At 39.1% G+C, this 26,237-nt stretch overlaps 2 protein-coding genes, 1 long non-coding RNA gene and 1 pseudogene across 3 annotated transcripts; 2 read left to right on the top strand and 2 right to left on the bottom strand.

Moving 5' to 3' along the window:
• Positions 1 to 12,463: 12,463 nt before the first annotated feature.
• Positions 12,464 to 14,297, bottom strand: LOC114296606 (uncharacterized). Its single transcript, XR_014345275.1, has 3 exons — positions 14,023 to 14,297; positions 13,863 to 13,927; positions 12,464 to 12,624 (listed from the first exon to the last, which is right to left on the bottom strand). It is a non-coding gene; the product is annotated as an uncharacterized LOC114296606 (long non-coding RNA).
• A 369-nt stretch (positions 14,298 to 14,666) lies between these two features.
• On the bottom strand, positions 14,667 to 15,845 carry LOC145802424 (uncharacterized). Its single transcript, XM_082895136.1, has one exon. The coding sequence runs from the start codon at positions 15,843 to 15,845 to the stop codon at positions 14,667 to 14,669; it is 1,179 nt and encodes a 392-aa protein (XP_082751262.1).
• Positions 15,846 to 18,215: 2,370 nt separating this feature from the next.
• Positions 18,216 to 19,417, top strand: LOC145802014 (cytosolic sulfotransferase 12-like). Its single transcript, XM_082894171.1, has one exon. The coding sequence runs from the start codon at positions 18,257 to 18,259 to the stop codon at positions 19,262 to 19,264; it is 1,008 nt and encodes a 335-aa protein (XP_082750297.1). The 5' UTR covers positions 18,216 to 18,256; the 3' UTR covers positions 19,265 to 19,417.
• Positions 19,418 to 20,525: 1,108 nt separating this feature from the next.
• Positions 20,526 to 23,041, top strand: LOC114264155 (cytosolic sulfotransferase 5 pseudogene; annotated as a pseudogene).
• The last annotated feature ends 3,196 nt before the right edge of the window (positions 23,042 to 26,237 follow it).

Below are 26,237 nucleotides of genomic sequence, written 5' to 3'. Positions count from 1 at the left end.
TTGGTACACCATGTATGCTTAGCATACCTACCTTGTAATGCCATGTTTAGGCCTTAACATGCCTTAGGTTGTAAACCGTTGTTCGAGCATGTTTTAGGTCTAGTTTTGTGAAGCTTGTGTGCTTATTTTTCCATGCTAGAGGTCTGTCCATAGTCGTTTGGGTCGGCCATGGCATGCATTATATAGCCCCTTTGCATTTTGGCTTGTTGGCCTCAAGTGTGTGAGTGGGTAGCATGCACTACTTGCTTTATTCTAATGATTTGGCATCATTTATAGCATAATTTCAGTCCCTTTGACATGCTTGTATGCTTGCCTTGGGCGACTCTTTAATGCTTTGAAAGCTTGTGTAGCATGCTCCATGTTCTGGCATTTGTGCATGCCTTTGAATTTAGGACATTTGGATGCCATCTAAGTGGTCTTTCGGACTTTGTTTTATGTGCTAAAACTCTGTTTTTGGTCAATAAGTTCATGCCATGTTTGGTCTTTCTAAGTGTAGTTTGATACTTCATTAGTTTGCTTTGAATGCTTGGGCCATTTGTTACATGTTTAGCCTATCTTGCTTGCTTGGTTTGGCACCATGTTCTCGCATGGTTTTCAGAGCTTAATGCATGTCATTTGTCCATGTTTGCACCTTCTTAAGTGTGCTCGAGAATTGCTCTTTAATGCTTAAGAGTTGGTCCTTGTGTGCATGCATGTTTGCATGTCATTTAGCCCTCATTTTATAGCACTTTGGCCACTGTTTTAGGCCTAGTTAGGACTGCCCAAATCATGTTTAAGTCCATCCCTTTGTTTGTTGCATGTACTCCTTGTATGTTGTAGCATATTGGTAAGTTGTTGCATAATTGAACTTGCATGATTGAATGAAGTCACATGTTTGTTTACATGCTTAAACACCCACATTGTGCCTTGCATACTTGTTGGTTGCATTATCCCATGCCTTACATGTCTTGTATGTTTGTTTGCATTACCATGTTGCATGCCTAGTCAACATGCTTAGGTTGTTTTGCATGCATGCTTTGCCTCTTGATCATCCATGATTGAGGTTGGGTTCTTCATTTGTTTGTTGGTTTGCATTGCATTTTGAAATCAACATGCATGAATTGGTCCCTTGGGCCATCACGCATTGAAATGCGCGGTTGTTGGTCCGAGAACCAAGAAGCATGTCCCCTTGAGTCACTAACATGATAAGGGACATGATTGGTGCATACATTGCTTGAATTGTATTGCCATGCTCTGCCTTGCCCTCTATTGCTGTCAATTGCAGATTCTGCAGGAGCTTTCTGCCGACCGGCAGTGCTAAGTGCCGACCGGTAATCCTCTCTCTGCCGATAGCTTCACCAATGGCCGGTGACCACATACCACTGCCGGTGGCAATCCTACTCAGCCGGTGATGTCTCCCAATGTCCAGAGAAACAATCCTGAGGCTTTGGCAGTCTCTAGAGGAGTATAGCAAGGAAAACAGAGGCAGCCTATGCATGGCGGTGCACTTCCGAGCAAGACCCGAGCGCGCATTGCATTGAGCTCTCTTCTCGAGGCGGTTTACTATTTTTCCTGGCTTAGTTAGTTTGTTAACTAATTAGGTAATTTGTAATAATTAATTAGCTCGCGAGTTAGTTAATTTGTAATATTTATTCGGTCCCTCCGAGCGAGGGCAAATCTGTAATAAGTGTGGGTGCGTGTGTGTGCATGTCTTCCAATCCCCACTTCTTTATTCCCTTTTACTTACCTGCTTTGATGGTTAGTAATAGGTCATGTTTAAATCAGCATACCTTATGCTATGCATGCGTGCATCCATACATTTGTCTCGCACGCACCGGGCTCGGTACATCATGCTAACTGCATTTGTACTTCAATTCCAAATTGAATACGTGCATCAATTGATTGCATTTCACATGCCATGCTTAGGTTAGCCGAGCCTACTCTAATTGCATCCTGTATGTGTTGCATTAGTCAATTTTACATGAACTAGGACCATGCATGTTGGCTAACTAGTTTATTGTTTTGGCACGGAGTACGATGTAAGTATTTTTATGCTTTAGCATCCTCGCATGTGTGTGAATGCTATCATGACAGCATGTTTACCATGTGGCTAGATGCTTATGTGATAAACTGTTTGGATGCCTGTGGGTGAAGGTTGGATTGTCTGAGTTGGAAAAACTCATTGAAATCCGTATTTTAGCCTACTTGCGAGTAGCAAATTCTAAAACATTTTCCAAAACAAACGGATATGCAATGCTTATTCCCAAATTAGGCAATCTAGTCTATACTTGTGTGCTGTGCGCATAACATAGTAATTCTAGGCTAATAACTGGTTTAAGAACACATAACGTTTTCAAAAACGGATATCACGGTTAGTAGAGGCCGATCTTCGGATCGGGCGAGAGGGGGTGCTCATAGCTGACCTTCCCCAATCGTACCCAAGCTCTCGAGCCGAGGCAACTTTGGCAATGACGGACACGTGGCCTTCGGCACCGAGTCAGGATTTCCTAAATTTTCCCATTTTAAAATATTTAGGTGGCGACTCTGTATCTGGCAAAGCAGTCCATGTTTGGCACTTCTTTTCAAAACAAATCTGTTTCTCAAAACGATTTGCCGGATTTGGACTCTTTGGTTCAGATTAAGAACCGTGACACAAATCGAGTCCGAACTGTAGCAAGGGCCGCCCTCGCGGGCGCGTGCTACAGAGAGCAAGATATGATTGACAGATTCAGCCTCATTTTAACAGAAGACACAACCCACATTGGCATATGCATCTAAGATCTCGATTCTCTGTAAGAAGCTAGAGGTTTTCACCTTGCCTTGCCAAGCCAACCACCAGAAAAATTTGACCTTAGGAGGGGCACAATTATTCCAAACTACCACTGCTATACTCCTAACAGGACCTAAAAAGTATTCATAATTTTTATACACTGATGCAACAGAAAACAAACCAGATGGGTTAGCCTTCCACTTCCAAGCATCTTGTTTGGTGACCCTCATTGCTGGAGCATTCATAAGGAGGGAATAAAGTCTTCTAACCTCCTCATTTTCCCAAGCTAGCAGAGCTCTCCTGAATTCCAGATTCCAAACCTGAGACCCTCCACTTCTAATATAAAAGTTAGACAGTACTCCTATTTTATCATTGGATAGAGAAAAAAGTCTGGAGAACTCCTCTTTAAGGCTTAGCTCCCCAGCCTATTTATCCAGCCATAAAAGAGCTCTCCTATCATTCCCCAACATAATGACTGAGTTTGCTAGGTACAGATTGTGTAACATAGGAGTAGATATAATTGCACCAATGATATCAGGCCAAATTTTTGAGTTTCTGTTGTTTCCTTCCATACATGGCAGCTATCTTCCACCCCCCATATTATACTTAGAGCATAGAACATCCTTCCACAAAGTATGATGCTCTATCCCAAACCTCCACCACCATTTCAGTAGTAAGCACTTATTCATAACTGTGATACTTCTGATCCCTAAACCTCCCAAATGTTTACTCTTGGTAACGGTATCCCATCTAACCATGTGAACTTTTCTTCTGCGGTCGGATCCCCCCAAAAGAAAGTTTGCTTGAATCTTCTCAATTGCTTTAGTCACCCCCACAGGTATTTTGACTAAAGACAAGTAATAGATAGGCAAGTTACTCATGACAGACTTAATTAGTGTCAACCTCCCAGCAAATGAAAGCAGCCTTCTCTTCCATGTGGATAACTTTTGTTTAAACTTATCCAAGACTGGCTTCCAAGTGCTTAAATTACCAGAATTAGTTCCTAGAGGTAGACCTAGGTACTTAAAAGGTAACCTCTGATGGGCACAATTTAGTCTAAAGGCAAAACTCTGTAGCAACACTTCATCTACTCCAATATCACCAATCACACTCTTATGGTAATTAATTTTCAGCCCCAATAGGATTTCAAAACATCTCAAAATGTGTTTGATGGTCACCACTTCCACCCACTCAGCTTCACAAAACAGTATTGTATCATCTGCAAATTGTAGATGCGTTACTGTGATTCTATTATTCCCAACGGCAACCCCTTTTATCAAACCCATTTCCTTGGCCCTAGCAAACAAGATATTCAACCCCTCGGCCACAATATTAAAGAGGAAAAGGGACAATGGGTCACCTTGCCGAAGACCTCTCTGTGGGCAAAATTCCTCAGTAAGTGAACCATTCACTAAAACTGACACTTTTGTGGAGGTTACACAACTTTTCATCCATCTCACCCATCTATCGCCAAAACCAAAATTAGATAACATATTAAATAAGAATTCCTAGTTGACTGAATCATATGCCTTCTCAAAGTTTAATTTCAACACCAAACCTTTCTTGCTTGATTTCTCCACTGATCAGCTATCTCATTAGCAATGAGAATCCCATCTAGGATATTCCTTCTCCCAAGAAATGCTGATTGAGTCTCACTAATAATCCTTGGCATCACTTGTTTCATTCTATTGGCTAAGACTTTAGACAAAATTTTGTACATGGATCCAATGAGGCTTATTGGCCTATAATCCCTCATGCTTGAAGGGCTGTTAACTTTTGGGATTAGAGCTATAAAATAGCTATTTAAACCAACTAAAGAGGCATTTGATGAAATTCTCTTAAAAATTGCATTACCTCAAGTTTGACTACTCCCCAACATTTCTTATAAAAGGCCAAATTAAATCCATCAGGTCCAGGTGCTTTATTACCATCACTATTCTTGATAACATATCTGACTTCCTCCTTCGTAAAATCTGCTTCCAACAACTCCGCTACTTGATGACCTCCAATATTTTTGAACTAGCCAGATAATGAGGGTCTAGTAGCCCAAGATTCGAAGAAAAGATTCATGAAGTGAGACTTCACCTCCAGCCAAACCTCTATAAGTTCTTCCACCAATGAGCCATTCACCATAACTGAACACAAAGAATTTCTGTTATTTCTATTAGAAGCCATAATGTGAAAATACCTTGTATTCATCTCTCCTTTTGATGCTCAATTAATTCTGGACTTTTGTAACCATGTCCATTCCAACTTTTGTTTAATCTCCAAATTTCACTCATAATTTCCTTCCATCTAGCTTGTTCAGTCCCTAGAAATGTTCTTTCTTCAGCAATTAACTCTATGGCATGGGCTTCCTTCTACAGCCTTAAGCTTGGATTCAAGCATTCCAAACTCTTCAATATTCCACACTTTTAATTTGTGTTTTAAGGCTTTGAATTTCATGAAACATCTATACCCGGCCCCAACCTTCAACCTAGAAATCTGACCAAAATTTGTCCACTAAACCTGCAAACTTAGGATGAAGGGTCCAAGCATTCAGAAACCTAAAAGGACGAGGACCCCAATCTCTTTCACCCTCCATCAAAAGGATAGGGAAATGATTAGAAATCAATCTAGGAAGACCCCATAACTTGAAGTTGAAGTTTTGTATCCATTCATGATTAAGCAAAAATCTGTCTATTCTACTCCATTTCTCTCTAATTTGTGAGTTACACCAGGTAAATTTCCTCCCAAGCATGGGCAAGTCAATCAAATTTCACTTACAAATTGTATAATTTCTCTCACAAAAATTATAACTTTTTTACAATATACAAGTGCAGTTTGTAAACTCTCCTTTTTATAAATTTTAATTATTTTAGCATGTTTGTTATTTATCTAATATTCTCTCATTGTAAACCAGATTTCAAGCCTTCTTTCTTTCTTTCTTTCAAGAGCAAAAACAAAACAAAACAAAATATATATATATATATATATATTACTATTATTAATGAAACTCAAATTAGAAAAGGGCACTCAATCCCTAAATCCAAATCTTAATTTTGTTTGGCTAAAGGTCCATGTGGTGAAATACTTTGTCCAAAAGGACAAGATTAAACAAAATGACCAAAATATCCCTATATATATACACGGTCCCAAATTCCCAATTCCATCACACAATAACACACATACACACACACACACACACACACACACACACACACTCTCTCTCTCTCTCTCTCTCTGTCTCTCTCTCTCTCTTCTTCGAAGCCTAACCCCCCCTTTCTCTCTCTCTACTCTCCATCACTACTGATCGTTGCCATCTTTCCATTATTAGAGCTCCATTGTTTCTATCGCCTTGCCAACGCCGGCGTGCGATCTTTGTCATCCTTCTAAGCTTAAGCTCTACCATCCTCCTCATAACCTCCATCTAGATCTACTGCCATCTCCATCGTCTTTGTCAAGATCTACACCATCTCTACCATCACCGATAAAGAAAAGGAAAGAGATAGAAGCCGATCTCCACCACTACAACATCGTGATCTCTAAATCTACTCCAAGACCTCTACCACCAATGATGTTCTCCTTTGGCTTACTCCTCCGCTGCTCCTACGGCTCGTGTTACATAATCATCCTCAAATCATCATCCTCTTGATCTGCCACCGCCCCCACCTCATCTTCGCTGACCTCACTCGATGCCACCGACCTTTGACTCGCCGAAACTTATCAAGTCGTCCCAACTCCACTCTAGCACTTCCTCAAATCTCTATGTGTGTGTGTGTTTTGTTTCAAAAGATAGAAGTCCAAATTTTAATTTGTTTGTGTTTTGCTTTCACGTTGCTACTGATATATATATATATATATATATAAAGAAAGACATAGATAGATATATAAGAGGCTGTGATGATATTGATTTACCTTTGGGTTAGATCTCGATCTGTTGATATTCAAATCCCATATGTATATTTTTTTAAGTTGATTATTGTTGCTGTTGATGATGATTTAGAAGTATATGTAATTGTTGTTGATGATGAACAGGTAGAAAAAAACAGATAAGATCTATGTGTTTTGAATTTAAAAAGATATATATGTTGAATTTTAACAAGTAGGAAATTTGGAATTAGAATTTCAAATAGATAGGAAAAAACAGGACAATAAATTCAACAGATAGAGTTTTAGAATTTTAACAGATAGAAAAAATTAGAACAAGAATTTTAACAAAGATTTGAACAGATAAAAAATCAACAAATAGAATTTAGGGAAAAAAATTAAACAAATAAGGAAATTTGGGCAGATAGATTTAAACAAATAAGTAAAAACATTGAACAGATAGAATTTTTTTTTCTTTTTTACAGATAGATACAAATTTGAATAGATAGTCAACGAAAAGTCAATAGACAAATTAAGGGGTAAAATTAAAAATAAAATATTTTTTCAAAAAATGAAAGACTTCTGGCCAAATTATTTCACAAATGGGTAGACTTTTTGCCAACAAAAAATATTTACCACATGTAATGATTTACATACCCCTTGAATTGGATTTATCACTAATTTACTTATTACAAAATACAAAGATAATATCAATAAATACAACAAGTTCAAAAATATCAAAGTAAAATAACTCCATCACAACAATTGCATTTTATTAATATGTAGTAATTATTATCTACTTCGTTCCCTACTATAAACCAAAATTCAACTTGCGGTTTCCAAGGTTGACTGTTGTAATTCCATTATTTGCAATCAAATTCTTCTTATGACAGTAGAGTTGAAAGAACTCATTAATTATTGGCAACAAGTTCAGGTATCGGTGTTGGGTATTGTTGCATACTAATTTTCCTGTTTGATGATGCTAGAGGGATTATTATTTTTATTTTTTTTGATCGGCAAAAGAAAGCTTTATTGATGGAAAAGCAAAATACATGCAAGAATACATCAACAAAGCAGGGAAGTGCACTGAGCATCATAGCTACCCTCTACAATCCCAACTAGGTTGGCACTGCAAAGGAAGCAAAATCATATGCTAGCACTTCACCCAAGATTGGTGAGAAACCAATCAAGCAAACAACAAAAGAGAAAGAACAATAGCAAAAAAAAAAAAAACACCCTCTTCAAACAATAGCCATTATAGACTGGGGCATTAGATGGCATGAGTAGCAGGATAGCATTTCAATAGCAGAAACCAACACCAGCCATCAATCAAGCAGACCATCAAAGCATCACAGAATCAGCCTCAGCACTACAACCTGCAACTGCACACCAACTGAATACCACCATACACCAACAGAATTCGCCAACCTGCAACTGCAGACCAAGGCACTATCAGCCAGCAAACAACACATGCAACCAAGAGCAACACTGCAGCAGATCACAGAATTGAGGAAGGTGCCTCAGAAGCCAAATGCCCCAGAAGCACACCAGCAACAATGCAGAAGCAGAGCACAGAAGCAGAGCACACACAACAGAAACAGAATACACACAAAAATTACTCGTGGTATCACAGCAGACTACCCCAACCAAGAATACCAGCAAATTTACAGCAACAATGCAGAAGCATAACACAGAAGCAGAGCACACAAAAGGGAAGCCACACACACACAGAAGCAGAACACACACACAAAGCACTCAACAGAAGCAGAATTCATCAAATGCACCTCCTGGTTTGCTAGAGGGATTATTTACCCTAGACTCTTGTATGACTCTCTACCTAATCTATGAATTTTCCATATTTACCAACAAAAATAATAAAATAATATATTCAACTTGTTTATTTTTTGTTTTTCAAAAATACTTTTTAGAAAATTCAATTTTCTTGTTTTTACTGTTTTTTTTTTCTAATATTTTAAACAATTTTTGTAATTTTTAGACATACCTAACATAAATACACATAAGAAGTTTAATTTTTGTAAAAAATCTTTTAAAAATTCACTAAATACCAAAACTACAAGAATACAAAAAAAAAAAAGAGAGAGAGAGAGAATTTAGTATATTTTTTATTTTTTAGATACATCTAAGTAAGGTACATCTAAAAAGGTAAAAAAAATGTTTAATATTACTAAAAACAAAAAAAAAAATAAAATAAAATAAAACCACAAAAATAAAAAACTCAATTTTCAAAAAACTTAATCCAAAAAACTCAAATCAAACACACAGATTGTTTCTCCCCCCCCCCTCCCCCCAAAAAAAAGAAGAAGAAAAATCCTTGTAAATTTGCACAATGAATAAATCAATGATTGAAAATTTTAATTAAAGTATGCATGAAAGTAGAATTTTATATTAACATTTTCTTATATTTCTTTAATTTATAGAAAGAAAAAAAAAAGAGTGATTTATTGCAAAAACAAGTTTAAAAAGAGTAAATATACATAGTTTTATCTCATATTCTAGTGAAACTGTCTCCATGACTTAGTTTTGCCGTCAAGATGCTAATATTATCGTTGAGCATAGCCTTTTTTTTTTTTTTTTTTTGGTAAATATAAGCTTGATATAGAATAAATAGCTAGTACAGGATATTTCTGGGATATAGAATCCCCATAGCATCATACATAACCATCTGAGAAATAAAAGAAGATGGAGGGTAGGAGAAAACATGAAAATTCCCATCCATCATGAGTAGCCCATAATTGGCTAGCGCATCCTCACTTTGATTTGCTTCCCTGAAAATGTGTTTAACAGTTGGTGATCCGAGGTTGTCCAGGAGGAACCTGCAGTCATGAACAATATTGCTAAGGTGGTGTTGGTCATTGCAATTAGTTAATACCATGTGCACAAGAGTGAGAGCATCAGATTCAACTTCAATTGGAGTAAGACCCATTTCAAGAGTCAAATTGAGACCATCCCTAAGGGCTCAAAATTCAGCAGTTAGACTGTTGGTTTTGCCCAGAAATCTACAGAAGCCCGAGACCCAATTGCCATGGCTGTCACGGATGATACCGCCTGCGGCTACATGATGTTCATTTGCCGCGCCATCGGTGTTAAGTTTGAAGCATGGAAAGGGGGGTGGTTTCCAACTGCAAGCAATGGTTTTAGTGGCACGGGGTTTGGTGGTGTAGGAAAGGTGATACCACTCGGTGGCTAGAGCAATGGTCCAAGTAGGTTTGAGTGGGTTTGGGGGAGTGGGCTCGAAGCAGGCAGAGTTTCGATTTTTCCAAATGGTCCAACAAGCAAGGGGAAAGACAATGACCTAAGGAATTGAAGATGAGTGAGGCTCAGTGGAGAGGCAGTTGGTTTTGAGCCATTCCATTGAGCTAAGGTTGAAAGAAGGTGAGACCTTAGTGGGGATAATGAGTGAGTCCCAAAAACTTATCGCAGAAGTACAGTCTCTCAAGGCATGGAGGCTTGTTTCTGGAGATGACCCACAAAGTTGGCAAGAACTAATCGAGGTGATGTTTCTAGAATGTAGGAGGTCTTTAGTGGGAAGACGTTGTTGGAGGGCTAGCCAAATGAAATGGGTCACTCTCGGTCTGGTAGGGTGTTTCCAAACCCAATCCCAACTGGATAAGGGAGGAGTGGTGGAGAAGTTTTTGGAAAGTAAGTACGCAGAACTGCTGGTGAAAAGGCCATCGGGGGAGTGAGTCCAAGAGGTCGTGTCGGGTGCAAGTTCAAACCAACACGGCATGATAGTTTGAATTTGGGAAAAGATGTTTGGTGGGATTGGTATGGACAGTTTATTAAAATTCCAATGAGTTGAAATCCAGCAATCGCGGACTGTGAGAGTAGTTTCCTCGCGAGTAAGGGGACCTTCCACTAGGTGACACAGAGGGCCAAGGTTGGTCCAATTGTCGAACCAGAAGCTAGTATTAGACCCACTTCTAATGAGGATTTTGGTTCCTTTGTCAAAGAGGTTTTTACCTTTAAGGATACTTCTCCAAATGGGAGAGGCGCGCCTCCTAGGATTGGGATTATTTGGGTATTTGGCTTTGAGAACTCTAATCCACAGTGACTGGTTATCATTTGCTGGACGCCAATTTAAATTGGCCATGCACACTTGATTGACCAGGAGGGTTTTTCTGATTCCTAAACCACCAAGATGTTTGGGTTTGGAGACATTCTCCTAATTCACAGCGTGGAGTTTCCTTTTTTCCGGCGTCGATCCCCATAGGAAGTCTCTGTTAAGCTTGTCAATGGTTTGGATGGTTTTCTTCGGGAGGAAGTTGGTTTGCATGATATAGGAGGGGATGGCAACATTAACAGATTTAATGAGGGTAGTTCTGCCTGCTGGAGAAAGAAGTTTGGCTCGCCAACCAGTGAGTTTGTTCTGGATCTTCTCAATGATGAAATTAAAGGAATTGGCATTTGGTTTGTCATGATGGATGGGGCAACCCAAGTATTTGCCAAGGTGCAAGGTATGGGGGATTTGGAGTGGTTAGTAAGCATGGAGCGGGTTTGGTCATCCACATTGTTTGAGAAAAAGACTTTGGATTTGGTGGAGTTAATATGGAGTCCCGACATCTCACTGAAATTTTGAAGGGTGTTGGCTATGGTTTGACAGGTTGAGGTGTTTGCTACGCCAAAGAGGATAAGGTCATCGGCGAAGAAAAGGTGTGATAGGGATAGGCCACCTCGGGACACTTGTATGGGTTTCCACATTTGAAGGTTGCAAGCGTGGGTGATAGAGAGTGAAAGGTAGTCCAAGCATAGGATAAAAATGTAAGGTGAAAGGGGATCACCTTGACGAATACCTCGGGAGGGTTGAAAGGTTTCAGTTGTACCACCATTAAACAGGATTGCAAATGAAGAAGAAGAGATGCAAGAAAGGATGAGATCAATCCAGAGTTGGGGGAAGTTGAAAAAATGGAGGACTTGTCCGATGAAATCCCATTCAAGCCTGTCATAAGCCTTTTCAAGATCAATTTTAATGAGCATGTGACCAACTTTACCTTTTTTTGACTTGAAACTGTGAACGACCTCTTGGACTATGATGACATTGTCACTGCCCTTTCGGCCAGGGATGAAACTAGTTTGGAAAGGGCTGATTAGATCATTTAGGAAGGGTCTAATGTGGGCCACTAAAATCTTGGTTATGAGCTTAAAAATGGTGTTGCAAAGGCTGATGAGACGGAACTGTGAAACTGATTCAGGGTTGGCTGTTTTGGGAATAAGGCAAAGGAATGTGTGATTGAGGGTGGGGTGGATATGGGCTGTGGAGAAAGCTTCTATAACCAAGGAAGAGACCGATTCACCTATGATGTCCCAGCATTTTTGGAAAAAGATGGGATGCAGACCATCGGGGCCGGGGGCTTTCCATGGGCCAAAAGACCATAATACCTTTTTAATTTCTTCGGCTGAAGGGTTGGCAGTGAGAGAGGGGTGTGAGGAGGAGTCTATGGTGGGGAAGGCAAACACAGGGTTAGACAAAGAGAGAGTGGTGGCACAGCGGGAGGTAATGAAAAGGTTGGAGAAATATTGGACTAGGATGTTTTTAATCGCAGGGGCCTCATACGTCCAAATGCCAGAGGTATCTTTTCAGAGCTGAAATGGAGTTGTTCCAACGACGATTAATGGTGGTGATGTGAAAATATTTGGAGTTTCGATCGCCTTCGAGTAGGGGTGAGCCTGGACCGGATTGGTCCGCATTGGGAGAAAACCAAGACCAATCCGTTATCTACGGTTCCTAGAAAATTAGAACCAATCCAATCCATTTAAATTGTGGAACCAATCCGAACCAATCCGTTGAAACACGGATTGGATCGGTTTAGGACCACGGATTTAAATAATTAAATAACAAAAAAAATATAGACATTACATTTTCATTTCAAATTATAAACTGTAAGCCATTCCAAATTAAACTTTCATTTCACTAGCATTTCCATTCTATTTCACTAGCATTTCCATAAACTGAAAACCTGTAAACATCCTATGCCACTAGCATTTCCATTCCAATAGCAACTCCATTCCTATAAACCTGTAAACAATATAAGTAAAAACAACACCCATTCCAAGTAAACAACATCCATTCCATTATAAACTGGAGCAAACATCCTCCATTCTAAGCAAACATCATCCATTCCAAGCAAACACACATCAACAATAGTGCTGAATCAATTCCAACAAGAAAAAGGTAAAGAAGAGGGAATAAAAAGAAAAAGGTAAAGAGCATTGTAAAACAGAAATTCAACATGCAAGCAGTTCCTAGTTCCTACTTTCTAAAAAAAAAAATTACTATTTATGCAATCTCTCTTTTGGTTCGAATTGATATACTTACCATTTCAATATTCATAACTTAAGAACCAAACAAAGAACCTTAATAAATTATATACAATGTAAACAAATGAACAAACACCACAACAAAACTCAAAGATCAAGTTGATTAGAACCAAAAGTAACTATATGAAACTTGATCTTCTAATTAACACATCAACAAACTCTGAAACTCTTTCAACTCTATGACAAAGAGACTCACACAATGCTCTACAGAAACATTTTCAAAGCTCAACACAGTCCAAGTATTTGACGCAAGAACAAAAAATAAAAACAAAAAAACTAAAAGCTTTCAAACTGGATCAAATAAAATTACAACATGAAGGAAAACCCATCAATAAAAACATTCAATATGCAACTGGATCTTCCAATTAACACAGAAACTCACACTGAAACCATTAAATTTTATGGCAAAGACGCTCACACAATGCAGTAGAGAAAAAATTTCAAACATCAACAAATTATGCAACCCAGGTATTCGATGAAACTATCAAACAAAAACAAATTGAGTCTTGAAACTGGATTGAATAGCGTTAAAAATGAAAACCCATCAACAAAAAACACATTAAAAAGCAGAAATAAAAAATAAGCTACGAGAGGTCAGAAATCCTGGACATCAACTCAAGCTCTTTCAGGCTTTAAATCCCAGACATCTTCGACACTTTTGTGCTTTGAAGTAGAACCAATCAATGTTTCTAACTAGTTTAATTTCCATAAACAATGATTTGTGCATCAATGGTTACAAACAACAACAGAAAATAGAAATACAAAACAGAGATGAAATCAGAAAAAAAAATAAAAAATAAAAACAGAAAATAGAAATACAAACAGAAAAAAAAAAATCAATCTAAAAAACATAATAAAAATAAAAATAAAAACATAATGTAAACATAAAAATAAAAATAAAAACAGAAAAAAAAAATCTCCTACTTACATTCACTGAATCCATTGTAGATGACATGAACAATCGATCTAATCTGCGATGGATGATCTAGGAACCTATTTCAGAGTGTTAGAGATTAAACCTATTTCAAAGTGTTAGAGAGAGAGAGAGAGAGAGAGAGAGAGAGAGAGAGAGAGAGAGAGGAGCTCACCGAAAGAGGAAGACAGCAGCTATAGATCGATCTAATCTGAGATGGAGATCTGGGAACAAATAAACAAAAATAGTCACCGATCCGAGAGAGAGAGATGAGAGATGAGAACACCGAGAGAGAGAGAGAGAGAGCTCATCGACGGAGAGAGAGCAGCAGCACACCGATCTAATTTGAGATGGATGAGAGTGAGAGAGAGAGAACTCAGTCTGAGATGGGAAAGAGAAGAGAGAGAGACACCATCGATATAGAATAGAGACCTGAGATGAGATGAGAGTGAGAGGCGTGAAGGTGAGGCTGCTGGATTAGGTTTACATTTTAGTTTTTATATCATATAAGAAATTATATGGTGTGGGAAGGTATATAGTATAAAAATATAGATTATTTCTAGATGGTCCAGATCGGTTCCAATCCGGAATCGATCCGTGGCCTACGGATTTTGAATTTTCCAATCCGGAACCGAACCACGGATTCAAAAAACCAATCCAAACCTATCGGATTGGACTGGACCGGATCGGATTACGGATTTTACGGATTCCTTGCTCAGCCCTACCTTCGAGGATTGTATTAACTCTGGATTTTAGAGCCCAAAACTCTTCCTCAAGCTTGAGGGTAAGGTTCAGTTCACTGGTGAGGGCTATTTCAAGCTAAAGAATGAAGGGGTAGGACTGGTGGTCGAGGGCTTTCTGGACTCCAAGCAGTCGTCTTTCTAGTCTTCTTTTTTTAAGGAAGATGTTACCGAAGCAAGTTTTATTCCAGATGGAGACTTTGGAGGTGAAAGTGGCCATACTACAGAGGAAGGATGAGGGGTGTTGGGCCCAGCTGTCACGAACAACTGAAAAGAGGGAGGGATCCGAGAACCAAATGGTTTCGAAACGGAAGGGACGGTTGACATTGTTGCTAGGTAGGGGGTGGGTGTTAAGGAGGACAGGGCAGTGGTCTGAGTGAATGCGGGGTAAGTGGAGGATTTTAGTTTCGGGGAAAAGAAGTTGCCAAACATGGTTACTCCAAGCTCGATCCAGTCTTTCCCGAATGAGTGCTCCAGTATTTCTGAGGTTTGTCCAAGTGAACTTTGGGCCAGAGAAGCCCAGGTCTAACATGCCACAGTGGTCCATGCATTCCTTGAATTTGAGGGCTCTAGAGAGGTTGATAGGTCTACCTCCAAATTTGTCTGCACTGGTTAGTAATTCATTGAAATCACCCATTATGAGCCAGGAAGCATTATGGGAATCAGCCAAGGAGGTAAGGTTTTCCCATAATAGTCTCCTAGAATTGAATATAGGACTAGGATAGATAGCTGAAAAAAGCCACGGAGAAGGTATAGAAGGGACCTGAATCCAAGCATGGACCTCCTGTTGGGTCTGAGCTATGATGTCACAGTGGATTTCCAGATCATTCCAAAGCAACCAGATTCCTCCAGCAAAACCGTGTGTTTCTACAATGTGATACTTTGAGAAGCCCAAGTTTTGACATAGAGTAGCACCTCTAGTGCCACCAACTCTAGTTTCAGTGAGCACTACTAGCTGAGGACGATGATCTTCCATGAGGTTATTGAAATGCCTTCGGAAATGTGGGTTTGCAGCCCCTCGACAATTCCACAGTAGAACTTTCATGGGAGTGTTAAAGAGTGAGAGATGAGGAAGGTCCACTTCCGTTTGACTTAGAGGCTCATTGTTTTCGTCGATCCATTGCGGACCCAGCGTAGTTTGTAGTGTCTCATTCAATAATGGTATCACTCTTGCGTGGTGATCCAAACCCCAGTACTCTTGCATTGTGCAAGATCGCACGATAACGCGTAGTCTGCTCAAGTTTGGTTCTGCTACCATCTTTTCTGCCATGTAAAGTTGGCCCTTTAGAATGAAGTCTCGGGGGTGATATACAAGGCAATGAGAGTCCATAAGGGGGAGAGGTGGAATGGGTAGTAGAGTTTCTGAGATGATGTGGGCGCAAACGGGTTGGAGATTTGGGAGGAGGTCCAGTGAGGGGGTGATGATCTGGTTTAGTTGGATGGTCTAGGGGGGTTGGTCGGAGAGATGAGTGTAAGGAGTTGAGAGAAAGGTGACAATAACAGTCTGCTGGTTGCGGAGATGAGGTGGGATGGAGAGGGATTGTGAGAGGCTCATCCAGATGTTGAGAATGTCCCGGTCGAACCAACCCAGGATGAAGGAGGAATCTCGACGAATCTCCTCGATCAGAGCGTCGTCCACACGGGAGTAGTGGTTGTTCACCCTCATGTACCAGCCTGGAAAGGGTTGTTCCTCTTGGTTCTCCAGTCTGAAAGGGATGAGAGGGTCGGGGTAGGGTGGGTTAGGTGGGATGGTAGGTGTGCTGGTGAGGGTGGGGCTCTTGAGGAGAGTCGATCTACGGTTTGGGTGACAACGAGTCATGGTCAGTGGGGGAGGAGGGGGGATAAGAGAGGTGAGAGGTTCAAAGGAGTTGTGTTTAACGTTGGAGGGGCTAGAGTTTAAAGGTGGTGGTGAGAGATGATTTGGTTGCAGGATAAAAGAAAGGTTTTGAAGAGGGTTCTGAGAAAGGGACGAGTGATTGTTAAAAGGCTGAGAGGCAGAAAAATTGCAGTATGAAAAATGCTGAAAAGGCGTGGTGGAAGAGACGTTAACGACTGGGCAGACTGGAGGTTCAGAGGGGTTAAGTAAAAGGGGTAGTTTAGGGGGGGTACCGTGGATAGGTTTTAGAGACAAAGGTGATATTGATTTGGACGAGGAAAGGGTTGAGGTTGACGGGGGGATGGGTGATGGGACAGGGCTCTGAAAATTTTTCTGCCCATTAGAAGAAGAGCTGGTCAAGGGTTGGGAAGATGGGCCAAGAATGGATGTAGTAGGGTCAGCTAAAAGCTGAAAAAAATTAGAAATAGAAAGGTTTGACTTGGAGCCGTCTGAAGCCGTCTGGATTGTAGTTGGAGGAGCAGCCGCAGCAGGACGGTCAGAGGTGACGTGGACCTGCGGAAGGGGTTTGGGCGCCAAATTTGAATCAGGCGTCTTCTTCCTCCAAACTTTAGGGTTTAGATGCAGTGACGTACCAGCCATGGCAGTTCTACCGGCACCGAATTTAATTGACGTAGCTGACTTAGAGGTTTTTTTCCGATCAACAAGCATCCAGGGCCCAAACTCAGAAAGAGGATGAGAGGGAGGTGTGGGTTTCTCAACTGTGGAAGAAGCCTTACTGGAAACCTTGCAGTCATCTAGACGATGACCAACTATGCCGCAGTTGAAACAGATGGCTGGTAGTGCTTCATAGGCAACTCGTTGGGTGATGTTTCCCACTTTGACTTTAGAGATCAGGGGTTTGGAGAGATCTATTTGGATGCATAGTCTAGCAAAACGGCCTCTAGCACCATTCTCAGTGAAAATATCAATTTTTAGTAGCTTACCCAGCCTTGCACCAATCTTATGGAGGATGGAACCATCAAAAAATTCAATGGGGAGATCAATGAGGCGTGCCCAGACCACAGTGGTGGTATTAGATGCTATGGTGGCTTGAAACTCAGGTTTCCACCGTTGAACGGCTAGATAATGGGGGCCAATGAACCACGGACCACCGTTGAGAATTTTACTGATGTCGACATCTAGTTGGAACTTGATGAGGTAGAAATGGTTACCAAGATCTAGCCCATGCAACGTCCTAGTGGGTTTCCAGAGTGCTTTGATTTTCTCCATGAGCAACTTATAGCCCAGATTTTTACCCATGAGATAGATAATCAGAGAGTTGACCCATGGGGATTGAATCCGTCGGACCTCCTTAGGAGAAATAGAGATGGCAGGTACTCCATCTTCATCTACCAGGTCCGTCCGGGAGGAAGCGTCCACGGACGAGACAGCAGGAGCCTCCTCCAACAGGAGCGGGGAAGCGAGTGCCTCCTTGAAAGAGAGGGGAGATTTAGTTGGTGTACCTTGATTCTTGAAGGTTTTTAGTTGGTTTCTTTCCAGTAAGTCATGCTCTTCTGTAGATCGTTCTTCGTCGTGCCCATCTGGTTGTGCTGTGGATGTGCTAGTTACTGTGGAATGATCCGTTGTCGCCGGTCCATCAAGCTCGCCCTTTTCAGGATCGCCCATGCTCAGGCTCCTTTTGAGCATAGCCTTTACCTTCTTAATTTATATATTTGATTTTATTATTATTTTTAGTTCATTAAGGTTGAACAATATATATATACAATATATATATCAAATGCTTGGACATCATAACGAAATGTAAAAGCATTATCTCAAAATTTCTCAACTCCATGCCAACATCCCATGAACTCCCTCTTTCTTCTCCCAAGTACATGCAAGAAGATGATATTACCCAAGAATGCAGGGAATTACTGTCTTCCCTTCCCAAAGAAAAAGGGTGGGTTGCATCACACCTCTATCAATACCAAGGCTTTTGGCACCCATCAAGGCAGCTGCAAGGAGTACTTTCATGTCAACAAGGATTTCAAGCTCAGGACACAGATATCCTTCTTGTCACCACACCCAAATCAGGCACCACTTGGCTCAAGGCAATCCTCTTTGCATTAGTAAACCGAGCACAATATCCTAGTGATATTACCAGCCAACAACAACACCCATTACTTGCAAACAATCCCCATGATCTTGTCCCCTTCCTGGAACTCAAGCTCTATGCCGATAACCATGTCCCGGACCTTACCTCCTTCACTTCTCCAAGGCTCTTTTCAACCCATTTACCGCCCTTATCCCTTCCTGAATCTATAAAATGTTCAGCATGCAAGCTTGTCTATTTGTGCAGGAACCCAAAGGATACTTTTGTTTCACTTTGGCACTTTACAAACAAGTTAAGACCCAAGGACATTGGAACCAATTCACTAGAAGATACATTTGACAGGTTCTGCAGGGGGGTGAGCTTGTATGGACCCTTTTGGGATCAAGTGTTGGGTTATTGGAAGGAAAGCTTGGAAAACCCTGGGAAGATACTTTTCTTGAAATATGAGGAGATGAAAGAGAAACCCGATGAACATTTGAGGAGAATAGCTCAGTTCTTGGGCTACCCATTTTCCCCAGAGGAAGAGAAATTACGGTTGGTGGATGAGATCTTGGGATTGTGTAGCTTTGACACCTTGAGCAAGTTGGAGGTGAACAAGAGTGGAAAGTTGCTGTCCGGAGAGGAGAATAAAACATTCTTCCGGAGGGGTGAGGTCGGAGACTGGAAGAATTTTCTGTCGGCCGAGATGGAAGACCGACTAGATCAGATCAGTGAACAAAAGTTACACAAATTTGGGTTGAAGTTTTAGATCACCTAGGCTAGACCTAGACCTAGGTTTGACATTGTCATTACCTCAAATAATGGTATGTATGTTACTTCTTTTTGCTTCATGTCAGACTGTTAATTTGATGTATCAGAACGTAGTAGAAACACAATAAGATATTAGTCTTGTTTGATTGTACTGTATCATTTTTTTTTTTTTTGATAACCGAGTATCTGGGTCAGTACCCCTTCGGATTGACGTACCTCGACTAATCTCGGGATTCTGAGCCGATCGACCGGGCAAAGACGCAGTGGCCCGCCAGTAATCAACTGGGGGTGGGATTCGAACCTGAGACGTAGAGAGGAGCAAACTCCTAGGTCCCTGGTCCCTTGCCCTCAACCAACTGGGCTATCCTTGCGGGTTTGATTGTACTGTATCATTATAGTCAAACAATTCTGTTGTTTGAATATAATACCATTGTATTATGCTAAATAATTTATATATGATTGTCAAGTTTCATAAAAATCTACTATTTTTTATATCCATTCTCGGAAAGGTTGTCAATGCATTGTGATTTTGAAAATTATAAATTTCGGGTACTATATTGACATATGTAAGAGTTTTTTTAAAAATATTTTTTCACAAATTATTTATTTTTTAGATACATCTAAGTAAGGTGCATCTAAAAAAGTAAAAAAAAAAATATTTAAAATTTTAAAAATATTCACCTAAAACAAAAAATAAAATAAAATAAAATAAAACCACCAAAAATAAAAAATTCAATTTTCAAAAAACTTAATCCAAAAAACTCAAATCAAACACACAGACTGTTTCTCCTCCCCCCCCAAAAAAAGAAGAAGAAAAATCCTTGTAAATTTGCACAATGAATAAATCAATGATTGAAAATTTTAATTAAAGTATGCATGAAAGTAGAATTTTATATTAACATTTTCTTATATTTCTTTAATTTATAGAAAAAAAAAAAGGACTGATTTATTGCAAAAACAAGTTTAAAAAGAGTAAATATACATAGTTTTATCTCAATTTCTAGTAAAACTGTCTCCATGACTTAGTTTTGCCGTCACGATGCTAATATTATCATTGAGCATAGCCTTTACCTTCTTAATTTATATATTTGATTTTATTATTATTTTTGTTTCATTAAGGTTGAACAATATATATATATATATATATATCAAATGCTTGGACATCATAACGAAATGTAAAAGCAATATCTCAAAATTTCTCAACTCCATGCTAACATCCCATGAACTCCCTCTTTCTCCTCCCAAGTACTTGCAAGAAGATGATATTACCCAAGAATGCAGGGAATTACTGTCTTCCCTTCCCAAAGAAAAAGGGTGGGTTGCATCACACCTCTATCAATACCAAGGCTTTTGGCACCCATCAAGGCAGTTGCAAGGAGTACTCTCATGTCAACAAGGATTTCAAGCTCAGGACACACCACACCCAAATCCTAGGAAGCACGGATACGGATACGGGATACGGGATACGGGTACGATACGATACGGATACGGCAATATGCCAAAATTCGAAAAAGTAGGATACGGATACGGCGGGGATACGTTCATAAAAATAATTTTTCACAATTTTTAGTAATGTAACATACACAAAAATAAAACTTCAACAATTTTTAATAATGTAACATACATAAAATAAAACTTCAACAATTTTTAGTAATGTAGCATACATAAAAATAAAACTTGAAACAAAAGAAAATATTATGTAGTGTCACCCATAACAACCATAATGAGTCACTCATAACAAAAAAATTAATCAATTCAATTAAATTTCAACAATTTTAACAATATAGCATCACCCATAACATCCATAATGCAATTCAATCCCAAATTAAGGGAAAAAATTTTACAAAGTTCATTTATTTATCAATAAGTTTATTTATTTATTTATTAATAATTTTTTTTTCCTTATTTGATTTATTAATAAGTGTACAAAGTTTATAATTTTATAAGTTGACAAATTTTATTTTTAATAAGTTTATTTATTTATTTATTTATTAATAAGTTTTTTTTACCTTATTTTATTTATTTATTTATTAATAAGTTTATTTATTTGTTTGTTTTATCAGATTCAATAAACCGAATATATAAGTTTTTTTTTTTTTTTTTAATATCTTACGTGATTTGCAGAGTCTACATATAAAAAATAAAAAATAAAAAAAATTAAAATAATACAAATAAATATGCAAACAGACATAGGTAAGGGAGGGGGAGAGACAGATCGACGAAGAGGGGGGGAGATGAGATCGACATCTCGAACCAGACAGACAGATCGAGCGAGATCGAGAGGGAGAGGGAGAGAGAGAGAGTTCGTGAGAGGCAGACAGAGGGAGCGAAAGGGAGAGAGAGAGAGAGAGACGAACCTGATCGCGAACCTGAACGACGATCGGCGAGCTGCTGTTCGAGATGATCGGCGAGCTGCTTCTCCTCCTCCTTCGCGGTTGCGTCGAATATCTAGGTAAGAGAGAGTTTGGTTTATTATTTTTCTTTTTTTTGTGTTTTATTTCATCTTTTTTTTTTTTCATATTTTACAATTTCACCCCATTTTAAGTTTTTTAAATTATTTTTTTACCCCCGCCGTATCCTGACCGTATCCTCGCGTATCCGAGACGTATCCGAAATTCAAAAATTAAAAAAAAAAAAATCGAATGCTTCATTTCCCGTATCTGATATGTATCCTCGCGTATCGGGCGCGTATCCGTATCCGATACGTATCCGATACGCGTACGTGACCTATTTCGGAGTATCCGTACTTCATAGCCCAAATCAGGCACCACTTGGCTCAAGGAAATCCTCTTTGCATTAGTAAACCGAGCACAATATCATAATGATATTACCAGCCAACAACAACACCCATTACATGCAAACAATCCCCATGATCTTGTCCCCTTCCTGGAACTCAAGCTCTATGCCGATAACCATGTCCCGGACCTTACCTCCTTCACTTCTCCAAGGCTCTTTTCAATACATTTACCGCCCTTATCCCTTCCTGAATCTATAAAATGTTCAGCATGCAAGCTTGCCTATTTGTGCAGGAACCCAAAGGATACTTTTGTTTCACTTTGGCACTTTACAAACAAGTTAAGACCCAAGGACATTGGAACCAATTCACTAGAAGATACATTTGACAGGTTCTGTAGGGGGGTGAGCTTGTATGGACCCTTTTGGGATCAAGTGTTGGGTTATTGGAAGGAAAGCTTGGAAAACCCTGGGAAGATACTTTTCTTGAAATATGAGGAAGAGATGAAAGAGAAACCCGATGAACATTTGAGGAGAATAGCTCAGTTCTTGGGCTACCCATTTTCCCCAGAGGAAGAGAAATTAGGGTTGGTGGATGAGATCTTGGGATTGTGTAGCTTTGACACCTTGAGCAAGTTGGAGGTGAACAAGAGTGGAAAGTTGCTGTCCGGGGAGAAGAATAAAACATTCTTCCGGAGGGGTGAGGTCGGAGACTGGAAGAATTTTCTGTCGGCCGAGATGGAAGACCGACTAGATCAGATCAGTGAACAAAAGTTACACAAATTTGGGTTGAAGTTTTAGATCACCTAGGCTAGACCTAGACCTAGGTTTGGCATTGTCATTACCTCAAATAATGGTATGTATGTTACTTCTTTTTGCTTCATGTCAGACTGTTAATTTGATGTATCAGAACGTAGTAGAAACACAATAATATATTAGTGTTGTTGGATTGTACTGTATCATTATAGTCAAACAATTCTGTTGTTTGAATATGATACCATAGTATTATGCTAAATAATTTATATATGATTGTCGAGTTTCATAAAAATCTACTATTTTTTTTTATAGGGGTGAGCATAGTCAGGATTGGATCGGATTGGGGTAAAATCAGGACCAATTCGTTATTTACGGTTCTTGAAAAATTGGAACCAATCTAATCCGTTTAAATCGTGGAACCAATCTGAACCAATCTATTTAAACACGGATTAGATCGGTTTAGGACCACGGATTTATATAATTAAATAACAAAAAAATATATATAACACTTTAATTTCATAAAAATATAATTATAGCACCATATTAGTTTCACAATAACAACATGTCTTTTCATAATAGCGACATATTGTTCTAAAATTTAAACAACCATAAGAAAACTGATTCCACCATAAGTATTTAGACCATTACAAATTAACATTGAAAGCTAACAAATAAAAATAATAAAAGAAGATACTATATGAGTTTAGGTTTGGATTTAAGTTTTATATAAAATAAGAGAAGATACTATGCATGAGGGTATATAATAAAAATATAAACTATTTATATACGGTCCGGATCGGTTCCAATTCGGAACCGTGGGGTTCAATCCGGAACCAATCCGTGAATTATAGATTTTTAATTTTTTAATCCGGAACCGAACCACGGATTCAAAAAACCGATCAAAACCTACTGGATTAGACTGGACTAGATCGGATTACGGATTTCACAGATTTCTTACTCAGCCCTAATTTTTTATATCCATTCTCGGAAAGGTTGTCAATGCATTGTGATTTTGATAATTATAAATTTCGGATACTATATTGACATATGTAAGAACTTTTTTTGAAACTCTATCAATTAGATTTGTATTGCAGGGTATTATCAAATTTATCATTACCAAAAATATCAAAAATGGAGTGGATCTTGTTTTTTTTTTTTTTTTTCATTAACCTATTTATAACAATAAAAAATCACCACCTTGGGTAACTACTTCTAGATGCCCCAAGAATAGTTATGGGCTCAATTAAGTGGTGAATTAATGGTTAAATATTAAGGTTTTTTACAGGTCACATAAAGTAGATTTCATTATCATTAATCATGTAGATCTTTTAAATACACCAATAGCCGATCGACCATCACCATTGCCAATATACACTCTATCTTCTCCAACTAAGCTTTAAATATTTGATCTACACTTTATCTTCACTGATCTACATTCCACTGAGCCAATTTATACACTAGCATCAAAGATCCTTTGGAAAAATTTCGATAATCACTTCGGAATTTGAAAAATCTCCCCGAGCAAAGATTTTTTTACTTTTTAATTTGGTTTTGTTTGGGTTTGTTTCTATTTCGACACAAATCGCGATTATAGCCGACGGTGAGATCGCGCGACGAGGGCGACTACAATACCTACTCTAGCTACGCTGCCGTCGATCCACCGCCATATCACCCCTAGTTTGGATCTCTCGGTCAAGATCTCTCCCTCTTCCTTTCTCCCTCTCTCTCAAATTTGAAGAAGATGAAGAGGACCGCAACAAATCTGCTTGAAATACATATATCAATACATACATCAATATATATAAATACACATACTGCAGCGGGTGATCAGTAGTGGAGTAGGCTAGGGTTTGGTTTGGAAAGATAAAGAGGGGAGAGAATACCGAGAAGAGAAAAGAGAGTGTTGTGATGGCGATCGGTGCAGTAGGCTATGGTTTGGTGAGAGAGAGAAAGAGAGAGGGGTTTGGTTTAAAAACAAATGCTTACACAATAAATATATATATATGTATATATATATATATGAATATTTTAGTCATTTCGCAAAATGATATCCTTATGACATACTATTTTACTATATAAACTTTCGAATAAAGAAATTCAGAATTATATTTATTGCCCAAATGTTATATTAACTAATAAAAATACTTTTTTCCAGAATTATATTATACTCTTTTGTTCACTTTTTTCCTGATTTTTTCTCCTTTTTTGTTACCTTTTCTTTGTAGCCGGGCTATGTTCCTCTTGTACTTGCTTTTCAATGAATGAAAATTTTGTTGGTCTCTTATTCCGGTTCTGATATGTATGCCTGTACTTTGTAATGCCTTCTAATACTCCAACTTCTATTTCGGTTTTTACTTGTTAAACTATGCTTACCAGCCAACCACTCCTTAGCCGACATAATTACTGCGGCTGAGGAGTACACAGATTTTTGGTTAATCCAGCCAACCACTTCTTCAGTCATACCCTTACTTCGGCTGAAGAGTAATAAGAGTTGGTTTTATTCTAGCTAACCATTCTTCAGCCGTACCCTTACTTTGGCTGAAGGGTAGCAAGTGTTGGTTTATTCCAGCCAACCACTCTTCAGCCATACCCTTACTTCGGCTAGAGAGTAAAAAGAGTTGGTTTATTCGAGCCAACCATTCTTCTGCCATTCCCTTACTTCGGCTGAAGAGTAACAAGTGTTGGTTTATTCCAGCCAACCAATCTTCAACCATTCCCTTACTTCGGCTGAAGAGTAACAAGTGTTGGTTTATTCCAGCCAACCACTCTTCAGCCATACCCTTACTTCGGCTGAAGAGTAACAAGTGTTGGTTTATTCCAGCCAACCACTCTTCAGCCATACCCTTACTTCGGCTGAAGAGTAACAAGTGTTGGTTTATTCCAGCCAACCATTCTTCAGCCATACCCTTACTTCGGCTGAAGAGTAACAAGTGTTGGTTTATTCCAGCCAACCACTCTGCAGCCATACCATTACTTCGGCTGGAGAGCAAAAAGAGTTGGTTTAATCCAGCCAACCTCTAAGTTAGTTTTTCCAGCTAACTTAGAATAGAATGCTTGCAATATACCTAATTTTTACTAAGGCTAACTTTTACAAAGAACGACTTGTGCTAAAAAGAATTGCTTGTTTTATTGAAGAAAGAAAAAATTACATATGTTTGAAAAAGAAAAGCTAAAAGTAAAATAACTTAAGATTGGCCGTATTCCATGGCCTAGGGATTGCCTTGCCATCCTTGTCTTCTAGGTGGTATGCCCCTTTGCCTGCTAACCCAACCACCTTGTAAGGACCTTCCCAATTTGGGCCTAACTTGCCATCTCTTGGGATCAAGGTGTTTCCGATTACTTTGCGTAGTACCCAATCCCCAATCTTGAATTGTCTTGGATGCACCTTTTTGCTGTATTTTCTGATCAACTCTCGTTGGTATGCGGCGATGTGAACTAGTGTTCTTTCTTTTCTTTCTTCTGCAAGGTCAAGTTCCAATGTT

This window comes from Camellia sinensis, chromosome 11, assembly GCF_055761805.1.
Source record: "Camellia sinensis isolate YWXY chromosome 11, ASM5576180v1, whole genome shotgun sequence".
Classification (NCBI taxonomy): Eukaryota; Viridiplantae; Streptophyta; class Magnoliopsida; order Ericales; family Theaceae; genus Camellia; species Camellia sinensis.
Note: the sequence above shows the minus strand (reverse complement) of the source record. Positions and strands in the feature narration are given on the sequence as shown.

Bases quoted from the DNA above. Each gene is read 5' to 3' on its own strand.
- LOC145802424 (XM_082895136.1), bottom strand. From the start codon at position 15,845: ATGGTAGCAGAACCAAACTTGAGCAGACTACGCGTTATCGTGCGATCT.
- LOC145802014 (XM_082894171.1), top strand. From the start codon at position 18,257: ATGCCAACATCCCATGAACTCCCTCTTTCTTCTCCCAAGTACATGCAA.